Source organism: Scyliorhinus torazame, chromosome 10 (assembly GCF_047496885.1).
Source record: "Scyliorhinus torazame isolate Kashiwa2021f chromosome 10, sScyTor2.1, whole genome shotgun sequence".
Taxonomy (NCBI): Eukaryota; Metazoa; Chordata; class Chondrichthyes; order Carcharhiniformes; family Scyliorhinidae; genus Scyliorhinus; species Scyliorhinus torazame.
The window spans coordinates 51,199,647-51,221,505 of NC_092716.1; the positions used below are offsets into that span (position 1 = coordinate 51,199,647).

At 50.7% G+C, this 21,859-nt stretch overlaps 1 protein-coding gene across 1 annotated transcript in view; it reads right to left on the reverse strand.

Moving 5' to 3' along the window:
• Positions 1-977: 977 nt before the first annotated feature.
• The window catches only part of slc7a9 (solute carrier family 7 member 9), a 138,117-nt gene continuing 117,235 nt past the window's right edge, over positions 978-21,859 (reverse strand). The window contains exons 11-13 of the mRNA XM_072518100.1: positions 9,127-9,276; positions 4,527-4,701; positions 978-1,223 (exon numbers count right to left, since the gene is read on the reverse strand). Coding sequence (XP_072374201.1) covers positions 1,162-1,223; positions 4,527-4,701; positions 9,127-9,276 — 387 coding nt within the window. The 3' untranslated portion in view covers positions 978-1,161. The remainder of the gene's footprint in view (positions 1,224-4,526; positions 4,702-9,126; positions 9,277-21,859) is intronic.

Here is a 21,859-nt window from a genome sequence, read left to right on the forward strand (position 1 = left end):
ACCTCACCTGCACATCCTTGGACTGTGGGAGTAAACCAGAGCACCTGGAGGAAACCCACGCAGTCACGGCGAGAGCATGCAAACTCCACATAGACAGTCACCCAAGGCTGGAATCGAATCCTGGTCCCTTGCGCTGTGAGGCAGCGGTGTTAACCACTGTGCCACCCTCCGTTTCCTTCCTTCCTTCTAAGTTCCTAAATATGCAGGTGCTACATGCTCTTCCTCAACTTTTCAAACCCAGTGCATTTCATCCAATTATGTTGAATCTAACTTATTCAAATGCATACTTGAAACATAGTTCAGTCACCAATAATCTTTTCTTTTTAATTTAGAGTGCCCAATTATCTTTTTCCAATTAAGGTACAATTTAGCGTGGCCAATCCACCTAAACTGCACATTTTTGAGTTGTGGGTGTGAAATCCACGCAGGCACGGGGAGAATGTGCAAACTCCACACAGACAATGACCCAGGGCCGGGATCAAACCCGGTCTTCAACGCCATAGGCAGCAGTGCAAACTACAGCACCACCATTCTGCCCAGTCACCAGTAATCTTTATATCCTTTGCACCTTATGTTTGAAATAAACAGATTTTTAATTTTGCTCTCCCTTTCTAACTTTTCCTTTCTCATTTTCGGTTTTCCAGACATCTAAAATGCCTTTAATGGTGTGGCTAAATAGTTGTTATAATTTATCAAAACAAAGAAAATACTTCTTCATTTCCACCACAATTAATGTGATGTTTTGGTGGTGTGTGAGTGTAATCTATTCCCTCTCCAGAAATACTTGATTTCTACTTGGTGAATTATGTCACACTGCACCTTCCTGATAGATGTGGCTGTATCGTTTGACATTGGTACACCAACCAATAAGGTTATATCTTGAATATGAATTTTAATAAGATGTGGATCGTATCAAAACTGATTTTGTACAACCTTCATATTTAAAAATATCTCACTAAGTTAATAAATGGTAAGTATTTAAGATGGTTGCAAACAATAGCATTTAATTGCATATTACTATTAGTTTACAGAAATATTACAGAAATACAGCAGAATTGTGTTTTCAAAAATGTAAAGTAGTATATTACAACCGACTGCACCCATTTTCAGCTCCAGTACCATAAAATATTAAAAGAATTAAAAGTGAGGTAATGAGTACTTTTACTGTCCAGTCTCTGCTGGTGCGACTTCCAAGAACAGCTGCAGGTGCTTAGTAATGGGCTCTGGAAACACAATATAAAAGGTTACCTTTTTGTCAAAACAGTCGCCCACATTGAACCAGCCCATCATGTAAAGATATTTTATAAGTTCATAGTTACTCATGTAATAAAATTAAAAGCTGTTTTCACCGATGGTAAAGATGTCAAATGTAGGCTGTGTGAAATGCATACCCAACAAAAATGAAAGGCATTTTGTGGCACTGAATATATCTGTGTAAATATAGTTTTCCTCGGATTAATTTAGCCAAGGCTGTATCCATCATTTTTAAATCTGGTAAATTGGTCAAATTATATTTTCCGCTTTTATTTAGTCCAAGATTTCACTTGGACAATCTGTTGTTCATTAAAATATTACTTTTGTTAACACAGATGTTACTTGGCTTTTTAGAGTTGTACCTGACCATAATATAAGGTCCTAAAGCAAGGCCAGAAGAAAGATGAAGTTTGTGAGAGAGACTCCACAGATCAGGAAATGTGTCAGTGACATATTATGAAGTCATTATGGCACAGAAGGCGGCCCATTGGATTCTTGCCAGCTCTTTATAGAGTAATCCAGTCCATACCATTCCTCTGCTCTATCCCTGTAGCCCTGCAGGTTTATTTCCCTTAAGTGCCCAAACAATTTTCTTTTGAAATCATGGATTGTCTCTGCTTCCACCATCCTGGTTCTGAGTGAATACCACTTCCTGTGTGAATTTATTTTATTGATGACCCCTTTATATCTCTTTCCCCAAACTTTAAATCTGTGTCCCCAAGTCCTTCTAAAATCAGCAAACCAGAACAGCTTTTCTTTTTCTACCCTACTTAAACCCCTTGCCTCTATTGGGGGGGGGGGGGGGGGGTTCTCCTCCGCCAGTAGTGGAGTTCCTGATGTGGTAGAGAACCCCCTCCCACCACCACCGATAGAGGCGAGAGGTTTAAATAAGGTAAACCCAGAGATGCTCCAGTGCCCCGTTAGCGGTGGCATCGAAGTTTGAACCCATTTGTATTCTATTAACGGGCTGGACCCCAGATCCGCCATGCTTCCGTGTTACTCCAGCCCTCTTGGCCAGGATTCACACAGGTGTGGATTGGTGCAAGTATTTGTCAGCGTAGCCCTGATGCGATGGACCTTGTGATGAGTCAAGGAGGTAAGTAGTTAATGTAGGTGCCCCCAAAGTCCATCAGAGGGCCTCCATCCCCCCCCACCCCACACAATGCAAATTCTGCCCACTCCACCCTCAGCTCGCCATCCACCAAAGACATCTAGGAGTTAAGTGCTTTTACTTCTTCTTTTTCTTTGCTGAAAGCACTTAATTGCTTTTGATGTGATCAGGAGCGGTCAATCATAACTGCATGTTTATAAACATTGAGGCTAGGTTCAGAACAGGGTACTTGAGATACATTCAAGCGTGAAGGGAAATGAAAATAAACAATCCAGACACCTGGCTGTCAGGAAGCTATTACCCTGTCAATTAAAGCCTACTAAAAGCTTTTTTTCTTTGAAAGTGAATGAACGCCTTGCATATCAAAGGATGTGATGCGGTTTTGGCTTTCTATGAAGTAACAGCTGCTGCTTTCTACACCTCTCTGAGGTAATAGGTGTAAGGGGCAGGTGAGTGAAAAAGCAGTGGTTTTCACTGTTTCTGCCTGGGCTGCTCTTTAGTTTCCAGGCTAGAGTGACCGATACAGGAGAGGGGGTCTCTGATATGGGGGGGGGTCTCTGGTGGGGAGGTCTGATGGGAGTACCTATTTTGTATAATTTGACAAAACCAAATGTCTCCGAAGTCTTCTAAATTGAAAATCATCTGTCCAATAAAACTATGGGCGCAATTCTCCCAAAAAATGACTAAAGGTGCGATTCTCCTCCCCTTCTTTCAGGCCCCCTCACTCCTCATTCAGGACCACCGCTTCAACCCCCCCCCCACCTTTATGAAGCCCCTTCATATTCCCCCTTCAATTCTTCACCCTTCACACCCTCTTTCATACCCCCCAGCCTGGCACATGGGCAGTGCCACTGGCACCCTGGCAGTGCTAACCTGAACCTGGCAGTGTCAGGTTGGCATTGCTAAGGTGCCAGGTTGGCACTGCCTTTGGTGTCAGGATACTACCCTGCTCCTGTCCCCGACCACCCGTGGGGGGGCTCCAATGACCCCGAGGCTCCTGGAGTGGGCATCCCATTGTGGTGACCGGTACTAATCAGCATCCGGTTGAGGCCTCGCTGGTGAGACTGGTGACTCCTGGGCGTGGGGAGAATGCGGCCTTAAATAGGCCGCGCATATTTAAATGGGCCTAATGACTCATTTAAATATGATTATCTAGATCACGCCCAGTGAGGGCCTGATCCAGGTCGCGGCAGACACCGTGATGTTGGGTGACCCATGCGTGGTTTTTACACCTGACGCAAAGCCCGATTTAGGCCTTGCCCATGATGCACCTGGCACACCCAGATCGACACCGGTCGCAATGCAGTGAGAAAAACGCACACTATATCTCTTAGCAGGCTAAATGCCAGCAGCTGAAGGACACGACAAAAAAGAACTAAATAGTTATTTATATCTATGTGAGCCATTTGATACTCCTGGGTATTTAGGCTGCTGCATCTGACCCGCCTGCTGGGTAAGGAGCACAAACAGCATAATGATAATGTTCCTTGTATTTTGTAGGAACCTTCTGGTCAGCCTCGAGTTCAAAAACAACATTCAGTTCATTATTTATGTCATGTAATTTCAAATGCCTATCTGACTTGTTCTGAAATTATTGATATTATTAGCCTTAATCACATCTCTGGCAACACATTGCAGGCATTCATCAATGTGGTAAGGAGTAATTATATTGTCTGATTGATCACTTCTCTTCTGAGTTTCATACCATATCTTCTCAATGTCATAAGAAACAGGTTTGTCAGGGATCCAGGTTTTGATATATTTATGGATCATTCCTCCCTCAACAAAAACCTCTCTCACTCATCTGTACCTTCCCTCAAATTGCTTGTTTTTATTTAGATTTGTGCCCTGAACAAGGAAATGACTGGCCTTTGTTCATAGAAATATGGCTCAGATAAGGAACTGAACAATGAGAATTTAACCTGTTCTCATCTTCCAGTATATTACAACACCAGTTTATTGAGGAGAACATTGTATCAATTAGGTTTAAGTAATAACACCAAAACATACAGAATGCGCTATTTTCTGATATGAATCGATCCAAACATTGAATCACTTCACATTTTGTTAGCTTTTGGAGTTTGTTATCTGGATATCACTCAAACTGTTACTCAAACAAGGTGATAATAAATAAATGAAGCAACAAATATTTACTACTTACTCATTAGTTTGCGAGTCCAGCTAAAGTGATAGTAAATGAACAGGACGTAAAATATAATTCCTCCAGCAATAAATAGTGAACAATATAAGTATGCCATATCTGGTGCATCGATGATTGGAGCGAGAACCAAGTAGATAGCAACAAGAGTCACCAGAATCGGAAAAACTATGGGGACCTGAAATAAAAATACATTGAGATTTTAACAATACAAACTGAAGAAAGGTTCAAGGGTTTTACTTTTGATCAACCAGGTTACTGAAATGCAGAAACCCATCAGCATGTTCCAGGGTCTCCAATTCAAGGATCGAGGATTGTGTGCTGGGGGGTGATAGGGGAGGACCAGACCGGGTTCGTGAAGAGGAGGCATCTGTCAGCCAACATCAGAAGGTTATTGAATGTTGTAATGATGCCTCCGGAGGGACGAAGTGTGGAGGTGGTGCTCGCCATGGATGCGGAGAAGGCCTTCGATCGGGTGGAGTGGGAATATTTGTGGGAGGTGCAGAGGCAGTTTGGGTTCGGTCAGGGGTCTGTGGACTGGGTCCGGTTATTGTATCCGGCACCGGTGGCGAGTGTGCGGACAAACCAGGTGAGCTCGGAATACTTCAGGCTGCACTGGGGGATGAGGCAGGGATGTCCACTCTCCCCATTGCTCTTTGCCTTGGCTATAGAGCCATTAGCAATTGTGCTGAGAGCATTAAGGGATTGGCAGGGGGTGGAGCATAAGGTCTGGCTATATGCGGATGACTTGCTGCTGTATATTTTGGACCACTTGGAAGGTTCGGGGGGGATTATGAGGATTTTGGAGGAATTCTTTCGGTTCTTGGGATATAAATTGAATATGGGGTAGAGCGAGGTCTTTCCGATCCAGGCGAGGGGGCAGAAGAGGCTGCGGGAGGTGCCGTTTAGGGTGGTGGGGGGAACTTTCGGTACTCGGTATTCAGATGGTGCAGGGGTGGGAGCAGCTGCACAAGCTGAATTTAGCTCAGTTGGTGGAACAGATGAAGGGGGATTTTAGGAGGTGGGATGTGCTCCCGCTGTCATTGGCGGGATGAGTGCAGTCGGTAAAGATGACAGTCCTCCCGAGGATCTTGCGATGATTTCAGGGTTTGCTTGGATGGGTAAAGCACTGCGGGTGAACAGGGAGCCTCCGTTTGGGCACCTATTTGTGGGAATCACCGGTTTGTTCTGGGGGGGGGGGCAGGATGGGGGGTTTCGGAAGTGGCATTGGGCGGGGATTGAGCAGGTTGGGGATCTGTTCATTGACAGCAGCTTTCCGGGTTTGGAGGAGGAATTTGAGCTGCCTGTCGGGAATGGGTTCCGGTATTTGCAGGTTGAGAGACTTTGTTCTGAGACTTTTCCCCATATTCATAGGCCGTTCCCTTTGCGCTCCTCAACTGCCCCACCACCGCCTTCCACGTAGATAATAACCCAAACTCCATCTGCAGTTTCTGCCGCTCCCTCAACAGCCCCGTCTCCGGGGCCTCCGCATACCTCCTGCCCAACTGCAAAATCTCCTCCACTAATCTTGCCATCTTCGACTGCTCCGTCTTATCCCAGTGTGGCCGTATCGACATGAACTCCCCCCTCACTACTGCCTTCAGTGCCTCCCATAGCGAGGCAGCCAAAACCTCACCTGTGTCGTTCAGCTCCACATATCCCCGAATAGCAGCCCTCACCCGCTCACAAACCTCCTCATCTGTCAACAGTCCCAGATCCAACATCCACTGTGGGTGCTGCCCCCCACCCCCCTCTCCCGATTTTGGAAATTCAGCTTTAATTATGCTTTTGTGTGCAACATTCAGCCCAACAATCGGTAAATGTACAAAAGAAAAATAGTAAAAATCTGGGGAAAAAATAGAAAATGCTGCAAATACTCAGCATTTGTGCAGAGTGTAATAGTTACTGTTTCAGGTCACTTTCGTCGCCTTTCAACAAGTTATGGAATAAAATCTTCGGAATAAAAATGAGCAGTCACATTGCTGGGAGTGTGTTCTAGGCCCCCAAACAGTCAGCAGGCAATAGAGGAGCAGATATGCAGACAATTCACTGAGGTGTGTAAAAATAATAATACGGTAATTATATGAGGGGATTTCAACCTCCCTAACATTAATTGGGATAATCATAGTGTAAAGGCTTTAGAGGGGGTGGGTTTCTTGAAATGAATTCGGGAGAGCTTTTTATGCCAATATGTGGACGGTCCAACAAGGACAGCGCAGTGCTGAATCTAATTCTGGGGAACAAAGTCAGACTGGTGTACGAGGTGGCAGTGGGGTAGCATTTTAGTGATAGCGACCATAACACAGTACGATTTAAGTTTGTTATGGAAAAAGAAAAAGATGGTCTGCAAAAACGGTTTTGGATTGGAGGAAGACAGTATTTATTAGAATAAGACAGGATCTGGCCAAAGTAGACTGGGAACAGATTCTTGTGGGAAAATATTCAATAGAGCAGTGGAGGGTGTTCAAAAAGAAATGGCGAGAGTACAGGCCCAACATGTTCCCTTTAGGGCGAAATGTAGGAATAACAAGCCCAGAGCATCCTGGATGTCTAGGAATATTCAGGACTGGATAAGAAAGAAAAGAGAGGCTTTTAACAGGTACAAAAGGAGTAAATCAGCAGAGGCCTTCGTGGAGTATAGAAAATTGACGGGGAACTTGAGAAAGCAATTAGGAGAGCAAAAAGGGGGCATGAAAAAGCACTGGGTAGGATTAGGGAGAATCCCAAGATATTCTATAATTATATTAATGGGAAGAGGATAACCAGGGAAAGAGTGGGGCCTATTAGGAACCAAGGGGTAATCTTGCATGGACCCAGAGGACATTGGTAGGGTGTTAAATAAGTACTTCTCATCTGTTTTCACTCAGGAGGAAGGAGGAGGATGGAGTTACATAATTTGGGGAGAGGGACTGTGAGGTTCCTGAACAGATTTACGTAGGAAGTGAGGATGTATTGAAAGTTTTGGTGGGCTTAAAAGTAAATAAATCCCCAGGTCTGGATGAGTTTTTCCCAGGATGCTGTGGGAGGCAAGGGAGGAAATTACAGGGGCTCTGACCCAAATTTTTAATTCCTCTCTGGCCACAGGGGATGTGCCAGCAGATTGGAGGACAGTTAATGTGGTTCCACTTTTCAAAAAGGGTGGTAGAGACAAACCAGGGAACTACAGACCAGTGAGTCTCACGTCAGTGGAAGGGAAACTATTGGAGAAAATTCTGAAGGAGAGAATTAATCTCCACTTAGAGAGGCAAGGGTTGATCAGGGATAGTCAGCACGGCTTTGTCAGAGGGAGGTCTTGCCTAACAAGTTTGATTGCATTTTCTGAGGAGGTGATCAGGTTTGGAGACGAGGATAGTGCAGGCGATGTAGTTTATATGGATTTCAGGGTAATTTGGCAAGTTTGATTCAAAACCAACTAAGTTGGAGGAGACAGAGGGTGGTGGTAGAAGGCTGTTTATGTGACTGAGGGTCAGCGTCCACTGGCGTACCACAGGGGTCAGCGCTAGGTCCCTTGATTGTATTCATCATGATTGTTCATGATATATATAAACAATATAGATTGTGGAGGGGGTGATAAGTAAGTTTGCGGATGACACAAAGATTGGCAGGTTGGTTACTAGTGCGGAAGAAGTTCTTAGGTTGCAGAAACGTTTAGACAGGTTGGTCAGATCAGTGGCAGGTGGAATTTAACCCTGAAAATTGCGAGTTAATGCATTTTGGAAGGAGTAACAAGACAAGAGGGTATTCAATAAATGGCAGCACACTTGGAAGCTCAGAGGGTTGCTTGTCCACAGATCCCTGAAGGCGTCAGGCAGGTTAATTGGGTAGTTAAGAAGGCATACAGATGTTGCCTGGGATGGAGCATCTGATCAATGAAGAGAAGCTGGATAGATTTGGGTTGTTTTCTTTGGAACAGAGAAGGTTGAGGGGGGGGGGGGGGGGGGGGTGCCTGACTGAGCTGAATAAGATTGTGAGGGGTATGGACAAGGTGGATAGGAAACAGCTGTTCCCCTTAGCTGAAGGGTTGATAACAGGGACGGAAAACCTCATAACATTTAAAACGTATGTGGTGAAGCACTTGAAATGTCATAACATCCAAGGCTATGGCCAAGTGCTGGAAAGCGGGATTAGTGTAGATTTAGTGCAGTTTTGTCTGTGTAGACTTGATGTGCTGAATGACCTCTTCTGCACTGTATGACAAGGTTTAGACCCAGCTTTATTTGACCCATTACCAACCCATTTTATTTGCACCATTATCCTTTTTGGTATTTAATAATTTCTGACTTTCCTTTTCTTCTGTTCTCCATCTCCCTTTCTCTGCTTCTGAACTTAATTAAGTTTAGTACATCTCTAACTTCTGCCAATTTGAATGAAAGGTAAATCACCTGAAACATTAATTCTCTTTATTCGCAGAAGCTGCCTAGCCTGAATATTTCCAGAATGTTCTGTTTTTATTCCAATATTATTTTCTGAATAAAACCCTGAGAAAAAAACCTGTCAAGATTAACTTGGGTTCCTGAGAAATAAATGAATATTCAATTGTTAAAATTAATGGAGGCACACATAGTTATGTTCCCAAAGCAAGGAAATGCCACATAAATCTAACCTTTACTGGTCTTTTCAGTTCTTTTCTTGTGAATCTCATGACAATCAGAGAGAGAGTAGTCAGCCCATAAAAAATCCAGGAAGCAAAACTGAAGAAGCTTATCAGGGTGTTAATATCCGCTGGAATTATGTAGATAATAGCTAGGATGCCCTGAAAAATACAATGCAGCATTAGCTATTAGGTGGCTGAAGAATAGTTACAATTGGATTTACACATAATATATTACCAGGACATTTATCAGAAGATGTTAGATGATTCTAAACAAGAACAGAAAAAAATATTTTTCACAAGTGAATCAGAGGGAATATTCTATCTACTCTACGTGTTTCTCCCAATGAACAGGACTGTGACATAGTTGTCTTTTGTTCTGTGTATTCCGAATGCTAAATTAACTCAATTTCTATTGAATCTAAATTTTTGAGCAAAGCCACTGCAAATAAATTAGAACTGTTGAAAAATGTATTTTTAATATTCATTTACTTGGCTCAGCCAGCATTTATTGTCCATCCCTAATTGCCCTTGAGAGAAGGTGGTGGTGAGCTGCCTCGTTGAACCGCTGCAGTCCACGTGGTGTAGGTACACCCACAGTGCTGCTAGGGAGGCATTTCCACGATTTCGACTCAGAGACAATGAAGGAACAGCGGTCCGTGAACAGTTGGTGTGAACTTTGAATGTGGTGAAGGCACAAGGCGCGACGCTGAAGGGGGTGGAGGAGGCCTGGTCGAGGCACCAGGAACGGTGGAGGCAGAGTTGCTGCTGGTGGCGGAGACCAATAAAGGCCTCAGACTTAAAGTGACGGACCACGAAAATAAACCTCAGGCTAGTGGGGCTGCCATGGGGAGCGGAGGTTCCAAAGTCGACCCAGTGTTTCTCCCAAATGTTTTCTCAGCTGGTGGGAGGGGATGAAGTGTTTGCACTTCCGGAATTAGATGGGGTGCATTGGGCGCTCAGGCAAAAGCCAAGACCGAATGAGCCACCACGGGCAATGAGAGGGTCTTGGAGTGAGTGAAAAGGATTCGGAATATTAACTGGGACAGGTATACTGTCCAAATATATCAAGATATTGGAACTGAGTTGGCGAAGAGGGCGAAGGCAGTATTTTATAATAAGGGCCTGAGGTTTGGACTGGTGCACCCATCGTGACTACGGGTTACAATGAATTTAGATGATCACTTTGTTGACACGCCGGAGCAAGCCGAGGCCTTTATCAGAGAAGAAAGTTTGGGCTGTTGTGAAGTGGGCTATTTCAGCCTCTATGTATGAAGGAGGGAGTTTGTATGATATATTTCTGCTGCTGCGTTTACCACTGTTACACTTCTGCTCTTTTGGGGGAGGGGTTCAGTTTAAAAAAGGAGATTGCTATGTGCTCTTTTTTCTCTGTTTCGCTTAGAGGGGTGAGAGGTTTGTTGATTTTGTTAGTGTTGGGCAAGGTTGAGGGAATATGGTAAGGGTGCCCTATTTGGGAGCCACTTTGCTAGCGATGGGGAGAGGGGAGGCTAGCAAATGGGAGTGGAGTGGGGAAAGAGGCTGTGGCCTGTTGAGCCAGGCAGCGAGGGGCGCAATAGGTCCAGCTGTAGGTACGTGTTTGCGGTGAGCAGATGGGGGAGGATGTGGCACCTGGCAGTCTGTGGGCCGGGGTATGGGGGAAGAATGGGGGGGGGGGGGTGAACTAACAGTGACTAGGGGCTTTTCTTTGTCTCACCCTGGGCTTGAGGCTGATGGCCATCTTAGATGGGCCGGGAACCCAAGAATGTGGGTACGGATATTGCACTGTGGTACAAATGGATGACTCTGGGGGAAGGGCGGGGGCGGTGAGAGACCCCCAATGAGGTTGATCACCTGGAACTTGCGGGGAGGGGGGATGGTCTGTGAAGAGGGCAAGGTTTTTTTCCCCATTTAAAAGGGCTGGGGGCCAATGTGATGTTCATACAAGAGACTCACCCATAGATGCAGGGCCAGATCAGGTTGAGGAAAGCCTGGGTGAGTCAGGTTTTTCACTCGGGTGTTGACAGCCGGGCATGGGGTTGGGCAATTCTGGTGAGCAGGAGGGTTCATTTCCAGGTGGGTGAGGTGATGGCGGATCGGTTGGTATGTGATAGTTTGAAAATTTCAGGGACCATGAAGAACTATGTTGAATGGAATGAGACTGGGATGGTCTCTCCATCTATGGTGTGGGAGGCATTAAAGGCGGTGATTAGAGGGGAGATCATCTCGTACAAGTCATGTATGGATAAGGAGGACAGGCGGGAGTGTGGATGGGTGTGGATAGGGAGTATGTGAGTGACCCAACACCGGAGCTCTTGGCATACAGGATGAAACTGAAAATGCAATTTGACCTTCTGTCTACCACAATGATGTGGTGCGACAGTGGCGGCGCTTAATGGGGGTGGTATATGCATACGGGGAAAAGGCCACTCATCAATTAAGTTGGCAAAAAGCTGCCAGGGAGATTGTGCAGGTGGGGGAGCCGGGGGGTGGGTTGGTCTCTACCCCACAGAAAGTTAATGATGTGTTTAGTTTCTACTATGAGAGGCTTTACAGGTCGAGCGGGGGGTGGTTGAGTTCTTGGAAGGTTTGGAGTTTCCTCAGGTGAGGAATGAGTTGCGGAAGGCATTGAAAGCGCCAGTGGGGTTGGAGGAGGTCCGGAGGGCTCTGAGTCTCTGAGTAAGATGCAGACTAGGAAGGCGCCTGATAGATTCCCAGTAGAATTTTACAAGATGTTCGCTGACTAACTGGTCTCAGTGGTGCTGGGGATGTTTAACAACTCATTGGCGCGGGGGTCCCTCCCAGAAACATTGAAGCAGGCGTCCATCTCCCTCCTTCTGAAGAAGGACAAGGATGCGATAGCGTATGGGTCATACCTCCCAATTTGTCTGCTTATTGTGGATGTGAAACGTTTGGCTAAAATCCTGTCATTGAGGCTGGGGCCTGTCTCTCGGAGGTAGTGGGGGAAGACCAGACGAGGTTTGTAAAGGGCAGAAAGCCGTCGTCCAATGTGAGGTGTTTACTTAATCCAGTCCTTACAATGGCAGTGGGTCAGAATAGGAGATTACTGTGTCTCTAGACATCAAAATGACATTAAATAGGGTCGAATGGAGCTATTTGTTCAGACTTCTGGAGAAGTTTTCATCATGGGTTTGGCTGTTATGTGACGCGCCGGCTGTGAGTGTTTGAACGAACACCATGAATTCGGGGTCGTTCAAGCTGCACAAGGCGATGAGGCTACGATATTCTATGTCTCCTCTGTCGTTCGTGTTGGCGATCGAACCATTGGCAATTGCTTTGAGGGCCATGGATGAGTGGAGAGGAATTATGAAGGGTGGCGTAGACCATAAAGTGTCCCTATACGCAGATGACATTTTGGCATATGTATCCATGGCCAGTCATGGGAGTGATAATGGGGATATTGAAGAGGCTCAGTTCCCTTTCAGGATATAAAGTGAATGTTGGAAAGAGCGAATGTTTTGTCGTTAGCCCTCTGAAAGGGGTGCGGGTTTGGGGGGTGGTCAATCCGTCTGGCGGGTGTTTGCTATTTTTCGCTATTTGGGGGCTCAAGTGGCCCGGGACGGGGTGGGACTTCGTAAATTGAATTTTACAAGCTTGCCAAGCAGAGTCCGAGTGGATTTGTAGAGGTGGTACAGCCTTCCGCTGTCGCTGGTGAGCCGAGTTAATCTATTAAGATGAATATTTTTCCGCGATTTGTGTTCTTATTTCAATGCCTCCCATTTGTTTTGCCAAAGTCTTTTTTTTTTTCGGGAGATGGAGCGGCTCATAACAGGCTTCCTCTGGGCAGGGAGAACTTCTTGGATTCGGAGAGGGGTGCTACAGAAGGAAAGGCAGGTGGGGGCGCTGCCAAATTTGATGTATTATTATTGGGCAGTCAATGTGGCTAAGGTGTTGGGGTGGTTTGGGGAGCAGCCGGTTAGCTGGGTATGGATGGAGTCGGAGTCATGTAAAGGGACAGGCCTGGAGGCGCTGGTGTTATCATCTTTGCCATTTTCTCCAACGAAGCATTCTGTGAATCCGGTGATGGTAACTACGTTGAACACATGGCGGCAACTCCGTCAGATTTGAAGATGAGGGCGGTGTCAAGTTGGGCCCCAATCTGTAGGAACCATTTGTATGAGTCGATATTGTATGTTAAACTCGGGAGGTGGAAGGTTGAGGGGCTGGAGAGGGTGAGGGATCTGCTTTTTGAAGGATGCTTTGCGAGTTGGCAGGAGTTGAAGGAGAAAGCAGGGCCAGGGGGATCGGACATGTTCAGATTTTTCCAGGTGAGGGACTTTGTTCGGCCAGCATTTCCAACTTTCCCGGAAGCACCACCGCCTACCTTGCTGGAAAGGACACTCTCATGTGCAGGGTAGGAGGTGGGCAGAATGCCTGGGATATATAGGCGGATCATGAGGGAAGAGCAGGTTTTGGTGGATGAGGTGAAGGCCAAGGAGGAGGAGCCAGGACCCATTTAGGAGGAGGTGTGGAGTAAGTCCCTCCATAGGGTAAATGCCACGTCATCCTGCGCAAGGTTTAGTGTGGTAAACCACTGTTACACCTGTATTAGGTGATGTAAGGTAGGACCTGTACTACAGGTTCGCTAGTAGCCCCTGCCTGCTCCGCCCAGGAGGAGGAGTATAAATATGCATGTCCTCTATTCAGCAGCTATTTCACCAGCTGCTGTGGGAGGCCACACAAAACCTGAGTCTTTGTACAATTGATCGTGCATCAATTTATTGCAGTAAGATTTTCTAGAAGATGGACCTCCGAATCACACCAGATCGCCTGCAGCTGGATCCGCAATCGAGCGACGCCAGAAAGGACTTTAATCACTGGCTAGCCTACTTCGGGGCCTATATCAACTCAGCGACCACCCTTCTGACGGAGGCTCCGAAGATACAGATCCTGTACTCAAGGTTGAGCTCCAGCGTGTTTCCGCTGATCCAGGATGCCCCGAACTACGCGGACGCCATGGCGCTCCTCAAAGAAAACTACGCACAGAAAGCGAACACACTCTTCGCCAGGCACGTACTCGCCACTCGCACTCAACTCCCTGGTCAGTCCATAGAAGACTTCTGGCGGGCCCTAATCCCACTCGTCCGGGACTGTGACTGCCAGGCCGTTAGGGCCACCGAACATTCTAACCTTCTTATGAGCGATGCTTTTGTTACGGGGATTGGGTCAGACCTCATTCGCCAAAGGCTGCTTGAATGGGCCACGCGCGACCTAGCGGGGACTAAGAAGCTAGCACTCTCCATGACGGTCGCCTCACGCAATGCTCAGGCTTAAAGCTCCGGCCGCGTGGCCCACCCCTCCTATCCCTCGTGGACCCCACAAACGGCCGCCCCAGGCGGTGCTTTACCCAGTGTAGCGCACAAAGACTCCGTGAGACGAATAGAGTGAAGTCGATGAGGCTTTATTAAGCGTGTCTGTTCCCCCGCAGCTCGATAGTAAACTGGCCTGCGGGGGAAGACTCCGGCTTCTTATACTCCGCCTTCAGGGCGGAGCTTGAGGTCAACGGCCAACCAGGACCCGGGATCTGTCAGCCAATGACATTAGGGCTTCCAGTCCCACATGACCCCCAATACATACTACCACATTCACCCCTTGTCAAAAATGAACCCGGCGGGGTGATGCTTCGTATGGTGGTAAGGGTTTACAGGGCTGGTCCTGGGAGGACAAAACATTCACATGGCAATACAGTATTGGACAATTTCGTCCTGTTGCAACTATATACAGAGGGTATAGGAAGAAAAGCAAAATGTTCTTGTGAACAGTCCATATTTGTTTTACATAGACGCCACGAGTCGGTCGGGCGGTCTGGTCGTCCGTGTCGATCGCCTCGGCCCCGGCGGTGGTGGTGGTGCTTGTACCAGTGTTGTCGCCTCCGGGAGCCTTACGGTTTCAGCTCGGGCTTCATTCTTGGTCGGTGCTGAGGGGAGGGGGACCGATCCTCCTGGGAAGGGGGCGGTCGCGTGGTGCGGCGGTGGTAGGAAGGGGGGGGGTTGGGGTGATGGTGTCGGGGGGGGTGCGTGTTGCCGGCGGGCGCCAGATCCCGTAGGGAGACCATGTCCTGTCGGCCGTCGGGGTACTCCACGTAGGCGTACTGGGGGTTCGCGTGGAGGAGGTGAACCCTTTCGACCAACGGGTCCGCCTTATGTGCCCGCACATGCTTTCAGAGCAGGATGGGTCCTGGGGCCGCCAGCCAGGTCGGCAGCGACGTTCCAGAGGAGGACCTCCTAGGGAAGACAAGGAGACGCTCATGAGGCGTTTGATTAGTGCTCGTACATAATAACGACCGGATGGAATGGTGAGCGTCCGGGAGGACCTCCTGCCACCGTGAAACTGGGAGGTCCCTGGACCGTAGGGCCAGTAGGACGGCCTTCCAGACCGTGCCGTTCTCCCTTTCTACTTGCCCGTTCCCCCGGGGGTTGTAGCTGGTCGTCCTGCTTGAGGCTATGCCCTTGCTGAGCAGGAACTGGCGCAGCTCGTCACTCATGAAAGAGGACCCCCTGTCGCTGTGGACGTATGCGGGGTAACCGAACAGTGTGAAGATGCTGTTCAGGGCTTTAATGACTGTGGCCGCGGTCATGTCAGAACAGGGAATGGCAAAAGGGAAGCGGGAGTATTCGTCCACTACATTAAGGAAATATGCGTTGCGGTCGGTGGAGGGGAGGGGCCCTTTGAAATCGAGACTGAGGCGTTCAAAGGGGCGGGAAGCCTTAATCAGGTGCGCTCCATCTGGCCTGAAAAAATGCGGCTTGCATTCCGCGCAGATGTGGCAGTCCCTTGTGACTGTACGGACCTCCTCTAAAGAGTATGGGAGATTGCGGGACTTGATGAAGTGGTAAAACCGAGTGACCCCCGGGTGGCAGAGGTCCTCGTGGAGGGTTTGGAGGCGGTTAATTTGTGCGTTGGCACATGTGCCGCGCGCGGGATAGGGCATCGGACGGCTCGTTCAGCTTTCCGGGACGATACAAAATCTCATAGTTGAAGGTGGAGAGCTCGATCCTCCACCTTAAGATTTTGTCGTTTTTTATTTTGCCCCGCTGTGCACTATCGAACATGAAGGCTACCGACCGTTGGTCAGTGAGGAGAGTGAATCTCCTGCCGGCCAGGTAATGCCTCCAATGTCGCACAGCTTCCACTATGGCTTGGGCTTCCTTTTCTACTGAAGAGTGGTGGATTTCTGAGGCGTGGAGGGTCCGGGAGAAAAAGGCCACGGGTCTGCCCGCTTGGTTAAGGGTGGCCGCTAGAGCTACGTCGGAGGCGTCGCTCTCTACCTGGAAGGGGAGGGACTCGTCGATGGCGCGCATCGTGGCCTTTGCGATATCCGCTTTGATGCGGCTGAAGGCCTGGCAAGCCTCTGTCGACAGAGGGAAGGTCGTGGTCTGTATTAGGGGGTGGGCCTTGTCTGCGCACTGGGGGACCCACTGGGCGTAGTACGAAAAGAAGCCCAAGCAGCGTTTCAGGGCTTTTGGGCAGTGCGGGAGGGGAAATTCCATGAGTGCGCGCATACGTTCGGGGTCGGGGCCTATTATCCCATTGCGCACTACGTAGCCCAGAATGACTAGCCGGTCGGTGCTAAAAACGCACTTGTCCTCGTTGTACGTGAGGTTCAAGGCTTTGGCGGTCTGGAGGAATTTTTGGAGGTTGGCGTCGTGGTCCTGCTGATCGTGGCCGCATATGGTTACATTGTCGAGATACGGGAACGTGGCCCGCAACCCATGTTGGTCAACCATTCGGTCCATCTCCCGTTGGAAGACTGAGACCCCGTTTGTGACGCCAAAAGGGACCCGTAGGAAATGGTATAATCGCCCGTCTGCCTCGAAGGCTGTGTACTTGCGGTCACTTGGGCGGATGGGGAGCTGATGGTAGGCGGACTTGAGGTCCACGGTGGAGAAGACTTTATATTGGGCAATCCGATTGACCATGTCGGATATCCGGGGGAGAGGGTACACGTCTAGTTGTGTGTACCTGTTGATGGTCTGGCTATAGTCAATGACCATCCTTTGTTTCTCCCCTGTCTTCACTACTATCACCTGCGCTCTCCAGGGACTATTGCTGGCCTGGATTATGCCTTCCTTCAGTAGCCGCTGGACTTCGGACCGACTGAAGGTCCGGTCCTGGGCGCTGTACCGTCTGCTCCTAGTGGCGACGGGTTTGCAATCCGGGGTGAGGTTCGCAAACAAGGACGGGGGTGGCACCTTGAGGGTAGCGAGGCCGCAGATAGTGAGTGGGGGTATGGGGCCGCCAAATTTGAACGTAAGGCTCTGTAGATTGCATTGGAAATCTAATCCCAGCAAGGTGGGGGCACAGAGTTGGGGAAGGACGTTTAGTTTGTAGTTTTTGAACTCCCTCCCCTGCACCGTTAGGGTAACTATGCAGAATCCCTGGATCTGTACGGAGTGGGATCCTGCAGCTAGGCAAATCTTTTGTGCGCTGGGATAGGTGGTTAAGGAACAGCGTCTTACCGTGTCGGGGTGTATAAAGCTTTCCGTGCTCCCGGAGTCGACTCGGCATGGTGTCTCGTGGCCGTTTATTAGTACCGTTGTCGTCGTCGTCTGGAGTGTCCGGGGCCGAGCTTGATCGAGCGTAATCGAAGCGAGCCGTGGTTGTAGTAGTGGAGTGGGGTCCGTTGTTGCCGTCCAAGATGGCGTCGGGGATGAACAAAATGGCCGCCCCCATACATCGCACATGGCTGGGGGGTCACAAGATGGCGGCGGGGGTGGACAAAATGGCCGCCCCCACGCGTCGTACAGGTCTGGGGCGGTCCAAGATGGCGGCGCCCCTCCTCCCCTTGTGGTGGCCGGGACGCAAAATGGCGGCGTCTGCGGGTCGCACATCGGCGCCCTTCCTCCCCTCGTGGTGGCCGGGACCCAAAATGGCGGCGTCTGCGGGTCGCACATGGTGTGCTGGGGGGGGCTGGGGAGCGCTAGGACCGCGAGCGCTAGGACCGCGCGGAGCTCCCTTACCGGGGACAGCGGTGGTCGGGGCCCAAGTTGGCGGCGCCGGCGGGTCAGGCATGGGGCCGCGAGCGCTGGGACCGCGCGGAGCTCCCTCACCGGGGACAGCGGTGGTCGGGGCCCAAGTAGGTGGCGCCGGCGGGTCAGGCATGGGGCGCGCGGTGGGGGTTAGGGTGGCGTTAGGGACGCGGAAAACTCCCTCCTCTCCGTGGAGAGTGTTGGCCGGGACCCAAAGCGGTAGCGCCGGCGGCGGGTCATACATGGGCTGCGGGGAGGGGGGTTGGGGGGCGTAGGCGGCGTGCAGGGCTCCCAGTTCTCCCGGGACCGCGGTGGTCGGGACCCAGAGCGGCTGCGCCTGCGGGTCGCACATGGCGTGCTGGGGGGGTTGGGGCGCGTTGACTGCTTGCAGGGCTCCCTGTTCTCCCGGGACAGCGGCGACCTCGCGGGACCGGCACACAACCGCATAATGGCCCTTTTTCCCGCAGCTTTTGCAGATTGCTGCGCGGACCGGGCAGCGCTGCCGGGGGTGTTTCGCCTGGCCGCAGAAATAACAGCGGGCGCCCCCGGTGCGACTCGGCGTTTGGACCGCGCAAGCCTGTGGGGGGGGGGGTAGGGGGTTTGGCGCGACGGGTACGTACGGGGCCCAATGGGTTGCCGCGCGGTCGGGGCCGTAGGCGCGGGTATTACGCGCGGCCACGTCTAGGGAGGCTGCTAGGGCCCGTGCCTCTGAGAGTCCTAGCGACTCTTTTTCTAGAAGTCTTTGGCGGATTTGGGAGGATTGCATACCTGCCACAAAAGCGTTGCGCATTAACATGTCCGTGTGTTCGTTTGCGTTTACAGACGGGCAGCTGCAGGCTCGTCCCAAAATCAGCAGCGCGGCGTAGAACTCGTCCATCGATTCTCCGGGAGCTTGCCGTCTCGTCGCGAGCTGGTAGCGAGCGTAGATTTGGTTAACTGGGCGAACGTAGAGACTTTTCAGTGATGCGAAGGCCGTCTGGAAATCGTCCGAGTCTTCGATGAGGGAGAAAATCTCCGTGCTCACCCTCGAGTGCAGGACCTGCAGTTTTTGGTCTTTTGAGACTCGGCCGGTGGTCGTTCTGAGGTAGGCCTCGAAGCAAGTCTGCCAGTGCCTGAAGGCTGCTGCCGCGTTCACTGCGTGGGGGCTGATCCTCAGGCATTCCGGAATGATCCTGAGCTCCATAGTCCTTTTTAGGCACGCTTAATAAATTGTAGCGCACAAAGACTCCGTGAGACGAATAGAGTGAAGTCGATGAGGCTTTATTAAGCGTGTCTGTTCCCCCGCAGCTCGATAGTAAACTGGCCTGCGGGGGAAGACTCCGGCTTCAGGGCGGAGCTTGAGGTCAACGGCCAACCAGGACCCGGGATCTGTCAGCCAATGACATTAGGGCTTCCAGTCCCACATGACCCCCAATACATACTACCACACCCAGCCAATACGCTTGCGCCACACGCCAATCTGCGCACCCCGGGGGTCCCGGATGTTACTTCTGCGGCCAGCAGAAGCACCCTCACTAACGCTGCCCGGCCCGCGCTGCCATTTGCAAAGCTTGCAGCAAAAAGGGCCACTTCGCCGCAGTGTGCCAGGCCCGTGCAGTCGCCGCTATCGCCCCCTCCCCCCGACCCACACACAATGGACGCCGCCATCTTCACCTCCCGGGGCCACGCGCGGCCAGTGGGTGCTGCCATCTTCACCTCCTGGGGCCGTGAGTGGCCAGTGGGCGCCGCCATCTTCCCCCCCGCAGTCCACAGGCGGCCCATGGATGCCGCCATCTTGTCCAGCCCCCGCAAGTGTGGCCCATGGGCGGCGCCATCTTGTCCAGCCCCCGCAACATGCAGCCCATGGCGCTGCCATTTTGTCCCCCGCAGGATCTTCAGGCGCTGCCATCTTGTCTTCTCCACGGCGCATGGACGCCGACAACATTCCACGACCTGGGCCCCCCACGCTCTCCATCTTCGGACGCCAGCGACGACCAACCGCAGCTCGCCTCAATGACGCTCGACCAGTCTCGTCCACACAACCTGGCCACCGCCTCGACTACTGTGAAAATCAACGGCCACGCGACCTCTTGCCTGCTGGACTCCGGGAGCACCGAAAGCTTCATCCACCCGGATACAGTAAGGCGCTGCTCCCTCGCGGTCCACCCCACCAATCAAAGAATCTCCCTGGCCTCCGGATCCCATTCCTTCCCGATCCGGGGGTTCTGCACGGTCACTCTCACGGTCCAGGGCGTAGAATTCAGTGGCTTCTGCCTCTACGTCCTTCCTAATCTCTGCGCTGCACTATTACTAGGCCTGGACTTCCAGTGCAATCTCCAGAGCCTCACCCTCAAATTCGGCGGGCCCCTACCACCCCTCCCTATGTGCGGCCTCGCGACCCTAAAGGTCGACCCACCCTCCCTCTTTGTCAATCTAACTTTGGATTGCAAACCCGTTGCCACCAGGAGCAGATGGTACAGCACCCAGGACAAGACCTTCATCAGGTCCGAGGTCCAGCGGCTGCTTCGGGGGGGGCGCCAGCAACAGCCCCTGGAGAGCTCACGTGGTAGTCGTTAAAACTGGGGAGAAGCACAGAATGGTCGTGGACTACAGCCAGACTATCAATCAGTACACGCAGCTCGACGCGTACCCCCTCCCACGCATATCTGATATCGTCAATCAGATCACGCAGTACCGGGCCTTTTCAACGATAGACCTAAAATCCGCCTACCACCAGCTCCCCATTCGTAAATCTGACCGTTCATAAACTGCTTTCGAGGCGGACGGTCGTCTCTATCACTTCCTCAGCGTTCCCTTCGGCGTCACTAACGGGGTCTCGGTCTTCCAGAGGGAGATGGACCTAATGGTCGACGGTACGGTTTGCGGGCCACCTTTCCGTACCTAGACAACGTCACCATCTGCGGCCATGATCAGCAGGACCACGACGCCAACCTCTCTAAATTCCTCCGCACCGCCACTCTCCTCAACCTCACCTACAATAAGGAGAAGTGCGTGTTCAGCACAACCCGCTTAGCCATCTTCGGCCATGTGGTCCAGAATAGAGTTCTGGGGCACGATCCGACCGCATGGAGCTTCCCTTCCCCTACTGCCCCAAGGCCCTCAAATGCTGCCTGGGGTTCTTCACCTATTATGCCCAGTGGGTCCCAAACTACGTGGACAAGGCCTGCCCACTCATTCAGTCCACCCACTTTCCCCTTACGGCTGAGACACAACAGGCCTTTGCCCGTATCAGAGCTGATATAGCCAAGGCCGGGATGCACGCAGTAGACGAGACACTGCCCTTCCAAGTAGAAAGTGACGCATCAGACATCGCACTTGCCGCCACCCTCAACCAGGCAGGCAGACTCGTGGCATTCTTTTCCCGCATCCTTCATGCCTCAGAAATTCGGCACTCGTCTGTCGAAAAAGAGGCCCAAGCTATCGTTGAAGCTGTGCGGCGTTGAATCTCCTGGCCAGCAGGAGATTCACTCTCCTCACTGACCAATGGTCGGTAGCCTTCATGTTCAACAACACGTAGCGGGGCAAGATCAAAAATGATAAAATCTTGCGGTGGAGAATCGAGCTCTTCACCTATAATTACGAGATTCTGTATCGCCCCGGTAAACTCAACGAGCCCCCAGACGCCCTATCCCGAGGTACATGTGCCAGCGCACAAGTAGATCGACTCTGGACCCTACACGACAGCTTTTGTCACCCGGGAGTCACACGGTTGTACCATTTTGTCAAAGCTCGCAATCTGCTCTACTCTGTCGAGGAAG